Here is an 8,013-nt window from a genome sequence, read left to right as displayed (position 1 = left end):
CCTCGTATAAGTCTTATGCGTGTTGTTGATCAACACCTGCCGAAAGCTAAAACGGCATCCTTAAGCATACTCAGAGAAAACGGCTCATAGAGAGGACATATTAGAGAGATTTAGCATACTGTAGACGTGCTAGCGGAAATCTATGCTAGTTTTACGTAAGGGAGCTGCGCAGTACGCGCAGTAGTCTTACCCAGCCACGCACTTGCCTCTGCACAATCGCAGATCGCTTACGTAAAACCGGTATACGTCTCCGCTAGTATGTCCCCGGGATGCTAAATCTTTCCATTACCCATACACGGTGCTGCACGGATGGACGCGGACGTGGTTACTGCATTTTGTGTCAGCTAATACGAACTTGCCCAACGACGCTCCTTAAGTACAGCATATTACTGGTCCCATTACATTCGATTCCTCGTGCCATATATTTCATACTGCTTTTCTGAATACGGCATTTTGATTTACGTCTTACTGACAGCGAAACTGAATATCGATGAAGGTGTTTGATACACACTGACTACGCTCGCCACATCCTGGTCGACTGTTCATCGATGTGTCGACTCACGAATACAAAAGAAACCAGTCATTTCAGGAAAGTTAACTTTAATCTGAGAAGTTTCGGAGGGTCCTTGAATGGGGGAGGGGGAAAGTAGGGTCGATTGTAAAGGTGAGGTATGTCTGCAGCGTCTTCATGACCAGGCATCCACATGATTTGGCGGAAGGACAAAAAAAAAAAGAACCAATGGCCGACGCTGGCTACCGCGCTGTTCACGGGGGTGAATCTGAGTGTCCGATCGCTTGAAACCTTTGTGCCGTGCAGTGGGACCATGCGCTCTCATGCCCCTAGTGGCCCGGGTGTTGCCCACTCATCAGTGAAGCGTGGCGCTTCGAGCGGCCCAAGCCACCGACGCCCCGGCGAGCGCCGCGGTGGGCTGCGGCGCCACTGCGGGCCAGCGGAAGAATGACGGGCGCTTCGGGTTCGTACTCTGCCGGCGAGGGAACGTAGGGGCCCAGGTTCAACGGGCTCTTGGGTTCCACGAAGAAGAGGGTGCCGTCGTCGGCTCGGATGAACGCCGGGCTGCCGGAGGACAGGCCCTGCAGCTCGTACGGCTGCTGCGGCTGGCACGGCTGCGGGGGGCACAGGCCCGGATGGAACGGGCTCGGCGGGAACAGGAACGGCGGGAAGAGAAGCGGCGTATAGTGGCTCGGCTATGAGACAGCGTGGGGGGAGAGGTGTAGAAGAGAGGACGATTATAGGAGACTTCCTGCTGAAATCGATCTACGCTGTAAAAAGTCAGTTCGAAAACGGAACATCCACCGAAGGAGTAAACTAGTTCGTGAGCTGCTGACGCTCATAACTACCTATGTCTCGAGCAGAGGAAGGGAACTGCGGTGATTATGACCAAAATAAAATCTTCTGTACTGAATATAAAGAGGCCGAGCATAACGTTTTTCTCCTTCCTTGTTGTCACACTGTGCAAGGCTCTACGTGCATTTGGAAGGGGCAATATTTAAAAAGAAAACCTGCGAAGATTCACTAAAGAGAGCAGCTTTTTCCCAGATTCTTCACTGCTCCACTTCACATTTGAGGAATTCGCTACGCGCGGTGGTTCATTGTTTCTGCGGCCAATTTCGTTTAAATCTGCTTCAGAACGGTACTTTCGCATGAGCGAAACCCGTCGCCTCATCTCACCAAATGGGGCTGGGGCTCCTGTGCCTGCTGGCCGGTGCGTCCGAAATTTGGCTCCACGGACCCTACGTTGGGTCCCACGTTGCACTCTACGATGGCTACAGCCGCGCACACCATCACGATTACCTGCGCCGAGGAAGCGATGCGCGCGGAAAATGTGATGAATAAGACTCCGTCAGATTGTTTCAGCTGTATAGCAAGGATAGTGTTGATGATGATGATGATGATGATGATGATGAATTCTTATGGCGCAAGGGCATCTGTGGCGAAAGAGCGCCATGGCACAAGGTATTTTCGATTACTCGAGGTCGGGTCAAAGACCCATTTCCCAAGCATTTCACCATATATAAGCCGAGCACCAGGACAGGGGAAAGCTTGTACCCATTGCATTACCGGTGGGTACCAGGCGGCCCTGGGGATCGAAGCCCGCACCTCCCGCATGCGAGGCGGGTGCTCAACCACTTGGCCACCGCTGCGGTGTAGTAAGGATAGTCAATTTGACGAAAAAAATGACGGAGAACTGCCAGAGTCGGATGAACCCTGGATGACAGACGGCACGTCCTCCAGGACACCCACGCTCCGCTTCACGTCTACCTTAATGCTCGAACCTACCTAGACGTCGTTGCGGGCAGAAGGTGGGAGCGGTGGTTGTCGGTTGCGACTTTCTGTAAATGAGTAAACAGGACTTGCAGTGGAAAGTGCTTACCTGCTTACCAAGTTTAATTTAACGTTCTCTGCGCTCACCTGCTCGTCACTCAGAACATACAGCCTTCGTCAAAGGTATACAGCCCAAGGGGTCTCCATCTCAGAATAACTATCATTCTCCCCCCTGCCAAACATGTGTCTTTCACGCATGCTGCACGAGCTCTGCTGCACAGCTCGTAAGCAAACTGTTTGCACTATGCCTTTGGCAAAAGGCCGTACGTGATGGGAGAGTCGCTGTTTAGGCACACTCGACGTGTTCCTGTAACTGTGTTGTTATGCGACCCCTATCTGCTTTGAAATGGGCCCTTCCATGAGGTAACGCGACACTATCCCTGTGACAGCTCCACCAAAGGGGGTGGACAGGATGTCCGGACGTTTATGCGTCAACAAGGCGAGACAGGGAGTATTTGATGTTCACGTTTCTTGGCCTCAGCAGACTTGAAGAGACACACTTGATACGAATTAAAACGAAAAGTACCAAACAGTAGAAAGTTTCGCTGCACAGCTAACTAATTTGGACGGATGAACGCATGCTAAGTCACACATTCGCGCCATCTCTTTCTTCGCATAGCTTGCTCAGCTAAACATTTTGACCGGAAAGCGCTGGCCGCTGAGAGCATGTTGACGTGAAGAGTTGTGCTCAAGCTTCTCGCAGTAGGATATGCACGACGTGCAAATGGTACGCCACGAGTTAGGGACACTACGTATCAAACGGCTGAACCACCAGTCCTGCAACGGTTTTTGACCTACGTCTACAGCGCGTGCATTCACACTGCCTTTATTTCTGAGCCAGACTGTTTCGAGAAGGCTGATGTACTCACATTGACATCTAGATGATCACTTCTAGGTTATCCTTTCCTCATTTACTCGATTTTCTAGTTTTTATGCACGGTTTTGTTCGGGGTATTTTTTTTTTTAAATTTCACATGCCCTGTCATCGTGGAAGCGTTTGGGTGTTCTGCATTGTTTCTTTTAAGCATTAGGTTTTCCATGTGTATTCTTTGCCTATGTTCGGCACGCATTCGGTGTGCTCATAGAGGCATTTTTGCAGAATAGGTCCTGTTTACAATCTACCCCTTATTTAATGCTTTTAAGCGTAGTCTTTGATGTTGTTAAATTAATAGCAAAATATATTAAATTGTATCTTCAGATTTAACTCACACTGAACATGAATCCTCACGTTGGGTTTATTTCTTGTTGGTACCACGCCTTCGAATGTTCCCTGATTTCGTTTCGAGCAACAGGACACTGTTCAATCGCTGAATGATTTACCGCCCATTCTGTACAGACCTACATTCAGTGGCTTTTTTTCCTTAGAATTGATCCAGTTCACGCCCTCTGCGTCTTGGACCCTGCGTTTGAATGTCTTTATTAAATCCCGTTATTTATTTCTGCATGTTTGTATTCCTTAGTTTCTTGGTCCTTTCCCTCACTGTGGTTTACCGTTTTTTTGTCATCATCATCCTAACTACGTTCATTGCAGGATAAAAGCCATCCCATGTCCCTCCAATTAACCCTGTCATTTTCCAGCTGCCGCCAACCTATCCCCGCTACCGTCTTAATCTCAGATCCGCCCACCTAACTTGCTACTACCGCCCCCTGCTACGCTTGCCTTCTCTTGGAATCCATTCCGTTACCCTTTAGGACCAGCGGTTATCTCGCCTTCGCAGTACATCCCCTGCCCAGGCCCATTTCTTCCTCTTGATTTCGACTAGGATGTCATTAACCCGTGTTTGTTCCCTCACCCACTCTGCCCGCTTCCGGTCTCTTCACGTTACACCTATCATTTTAATTTCCATGGCTCGCTGCGTTGTACTTAAATTAAGCTGAACCCTTTTCGCTAGACTCCAAGTTTATGCTCCATAGGTGAGTACCGGCAAGATACAGCTGTTGTACACTTTTCTCTTGAGGGATATTCGTAAACTGTCATTAATAATCGGACAATACCTGCCAGATGCACTCCACACATTCTTACTCTCCACCTTTTCAGACGTTCTCCGAACCATATTTTACTCTGTGCTTTCCGCGCTTCAGGCTATTTCCAGGCCATACCGCTCTGTTTTTCCTCATTTGTGACTTTTGCTGTGAGCGATTCATGCTAACCTTGATGATACCTGGTTTATTTCTGGATTCCACTTCTGACATTAGGCGCAATACAAAGTTACCAAAGGTAAGCCCCGGCATCAGTGCTCTTTTTCGGACACCTCTCAGCACTTCATGCCTTGGTGTCTCCCTAGCTAGTGTTTTATTAACGCGGCAGTCTCCTCTTTCGGTCCGGTATTCTGCTCGTGTTTTTATGTGTATGCCTTTCTTCCGTTTAGCGAAGCAGCCGGGTTATTTCTACTCTGCTATTATAAATATCGGATGGCCCTTACATTGAACGCATGTTCAGTGGTGTTGTTGAATTTCCCGAACGCCTATCCACTTCCTGTAAGGTCCACTGCCCAGCCTCTCCACACTGGTGCCGCTTAGCGACGGCCTCCTTTATGTAACGCTACATACTTGCGCCTGTATTTAACAAAGAATAGTACAACAATTTATTTAGGTTTGCAAGGTTTAACGTCTCAAAACGACTCAGGCTATGAGGAGCGAATAGGGCAACAATTATTGGTTTCATATCTGCTAAGAAATTTCACCCTTATTCGCCAACTTACTCAGCGCCACATGAGTAATAGATTCCAGAAGCGTCTTTGTACAGCTGTGTTATGAACAAGTAAAGCGTATTTCTCATGTAATACTGGCTCTAGTTATTAGCTTCAATTTAATTTAGCTTCCTTGTTAATCATTATCATCATCATCATCGTCAGCCTGACTACGCCCAATGCAGGGCAAAGGGCTCTCCCTTGTCTCTCCAAATAACCCTGTCCTTTGCCAGCTGCGGCCACCCTATCCCCGCAAACTTCTTAATCTCATCCGCCCACCTAACCTTCTGCTGCCCCCTGCTACGCTTGCCTTCTCTTGGAATCCACTCCGTTACCCTGTGACTGTATCCTTTCTTGTTAGTTTCAGTTAAGTCAGGTGCATCCCGATATCAGCCTCACTTAATGGAAATCAATCGGTGCTGTACAGCAGTTGAGCCATAAATATATATCTCTGGAGTCAATTCCTTTACGTAGAGAAAGATGCATGACCTCAACTCATGCCAACAACTGCTTACTGAAGTCTAAATCGTTGTGCAATTGACAAATTATTTGTGCCCGGCGCATGGGGCGCTAGATCACTTGCGGAAATTTGCACATGAGATTTAGGTGGCTGCTGCTAGATCCACAGAGCGCACTTTCCGGCGAAATCCAACGCAACAAAGATTACTGAAAAATTATGTTTCGTAGATACCCCATCCATCAATTATTGATCAAAAAAAGAGGTAGGCAGTCGTGACATGGTTCACGTAATCATATACAACGAGAACCATATGCCGTGATGAAGTTTCGATTCAGAACGCCAAGTAGTAGGGCCGCCGCGGTGGCTCAGTAGTTACGGTGCTCGGATGCTGACCCGAAAGACGCGGGCTCAATCCCGGCCGCGGCGGTTGAATTTCGATAGAGGCGAAATTCTAGAGGCCCGTGTACTGTGCGATGTCATTGCACGTTAAAGAACCCCAGGTGCTCGAAATTTCCGGAACCCTTCATTACGGCGTCCCTCATAGCCTGAGTCACTTTGGGACGTTAAGCCCCCATAAACCATAAACCAGGCCAAGTAGTAGGCTTCCGAGGCAGGCTCAAATTGTGCTGTTTAAGTCATCAGTCTGCTTTGAACTAATAAATTCGACCGCACCGCAGCGGTGGTCTAGTGGTCTGAGCATCCGCCGCGCATACGGGAGGTGCGATGCTCGATCCCCAGTGCCGCCGGGTACCCACCGGTGATACAATGGGCACAAGCTTCCCACTGTTCTGGTGCTCGGCTTACCAGGAGTGCACTGCTTGAAAAATGGGTCTTTGACCCCACCTCGAGTAATAGAAAATACCTTGTGCCATGACGCTCTTCGGCCATAGATGCCCTTGCGCCATAAAAAAAAAAACCATAGTCATCAATAAATTCGAACAAATGGAGCGGCATGAAAAAACTTGCCGTCGAGGGCTCATCCCGCTCTGGAGAACGTTAACATACAACTCTTCCAACAGGAGAGGACATCAGCTCTGCAAGGGACACCTCCATATTTGCGAACAGTTTGCAAATACGTAGAACTGTTTGATGCGAGACCAAAATGTTTTGAAAATGCGCGCCGTCTATAGTATGCAAGGACCTCAACGCGGGGACGACACAGGGGGAATACTGCTTACTGACATGAGTAATCAAGGACTACCGCATTTACCGGGACAATAGGCTTTTCAGAAGAAAAATAGCAAAAATATAGCGCAATAAAACTTTAAGTAATAAAATGCGAAACATCGTCTATTGAAAGAGAATGCAAGAAAAGCAAGAAAGATCATATAACTATACATATTGGTTCAAACGCACGAAACGAAACGCAGCTTAAGTACGAAACCTTTTTTTGGGACATATCAGTATTGAAAATTTTGTTGAAAACTAAAAGTGGACTGATTGCGAAGATCAGGTCTTTTATTGGAAAACACGAGCCCTGACAAAAAAGAAAAGACTAGGAGATTATTCATGGTCAAATAAAGACACATAGCGTTAAGGCTATCTTCTCTGACCCACCTGGTGGTAGCAACAACGAGGAGAACAATAACAACACAAACGCCGATGACGCTTGCACCACTCGCTATAGGCACTACGCAGCAGGTAAATAAACTGGTAGTTAGTAGGTAAGGCATGTGCGCTACCGACACTAGCCGTCTTTAGGCGCGAACGGGGCCTGCCTGCTGCGAAGTTCCAGTACGTCTTAGAGGGAAGGAATTGTCAACTCTCCGTCTATATGGTCGGTTAATAGATATGTGGCCCCTTCACGCCAACTCTATAGGAATCGGAGCTCTGTGATCACACGATCGGAAAAGCATCTTGCCCCATCTCATCTCAACTTGATTGCCGGCTGCACCTACCTGAGAAAGCATTGTCTGGAGGCAGCTATTGGCCAGGCGTTGTCAGCGGTGTATGGTGGTGGCGTCTTGCGTTGAAAGTCCTCTTTTGGCAAGCGTGAGGAAGGACTCTTCGCTGAGACCCATCCGCCTTCGGCTCCTCTTCTGGACTCGGCGGTTTTATATATCAGGGGTGGTAAAAAGGAAGGACTGGCCACGTGACGGCCAAAGGATTCATGTGTTTACAGGGCCCCTGATCCAGGCGCGTTGCTCGCGAATTCTTTTTTTTTTTTGCTTCCGCGCCTTCTTAGTGCCGACCTTTGGCTTGATTCACTTCGGCTCTCGTGCGTGACTCTCGAGGCCCTCCTCTGCTGTTTTGTTTTCCAGGCTCTACGCACGGCTGTCGTCTACCACGTTTTGTCCACGAATTGGACATCTTCCGTGCGGCCGCTGCGTCTTTTCGCCACTTCTCCTGCCTTCCGTTTTTTCCGGCGTAGATCAGCCTCTGAGTAGTGTTCTCGCAGTTGTGTCACGACTTCTGCCGTCGACTGCAACTCGGGGGTCTGCCGCCAGGCGGCCATTGTCGAGGGAACAGTCGAGGAGCGCACCTTTCGTGGCCGGAAAAGTAATGACGCCCAAGACGCC

The 8,013-nt window shown here is 48.7% G+C and overlaps 1 protein-coding gene across 1 annotated transcript; it reads right to left on the bottom strand.

Annotated features, from left to right (window-relative positions):
- Positions 1–583: 583 nt before the first annotated feature.
- On the bottom strand, positions 584–7,539 carry LOC144130130 (uncharacterized). Its single transcript, XM_077664144.1, has 3 exons — positions 7,393–7,539; positions 1,691–1,813; positions 584–1,206 (listed from the first exon to the last, which is right to left on the bottom strand). The coding sequence occupies exons 1-3, from the start codon at positions 7,402–7,404 to the stop codon at positions 841–843; spliced, it is 501 nt and encodes a 166-aa protein (XP_077520270.1). The 5' UTR covers positions 7,405–7,539; the 3' UTR covers positions 584–840.
- Positions 7,540–8,013: the final 474 nt, after the last annotated feature.

Source organism: Amblyomma americanum, chromosome 4, assembly GCF_052857255.1.
Source record: "Amblyomma americanum isolate KBUSLIRL-KWMA chromosome 4, ASM5285725v1, whole genome shotgun sequence".
NCBI classification, from domain to species: Eukaryota; Metazoa; Arthropoda; class Arachnida; order Ixodida; family Ixodidae; genus Amblyomma; species Amblyomma americanum.
The sequence above is the reverse complement of the archived record's forward strand: the minus strand, read 5'-3'. Positions and strand labels throughout refer to the sequence as shown.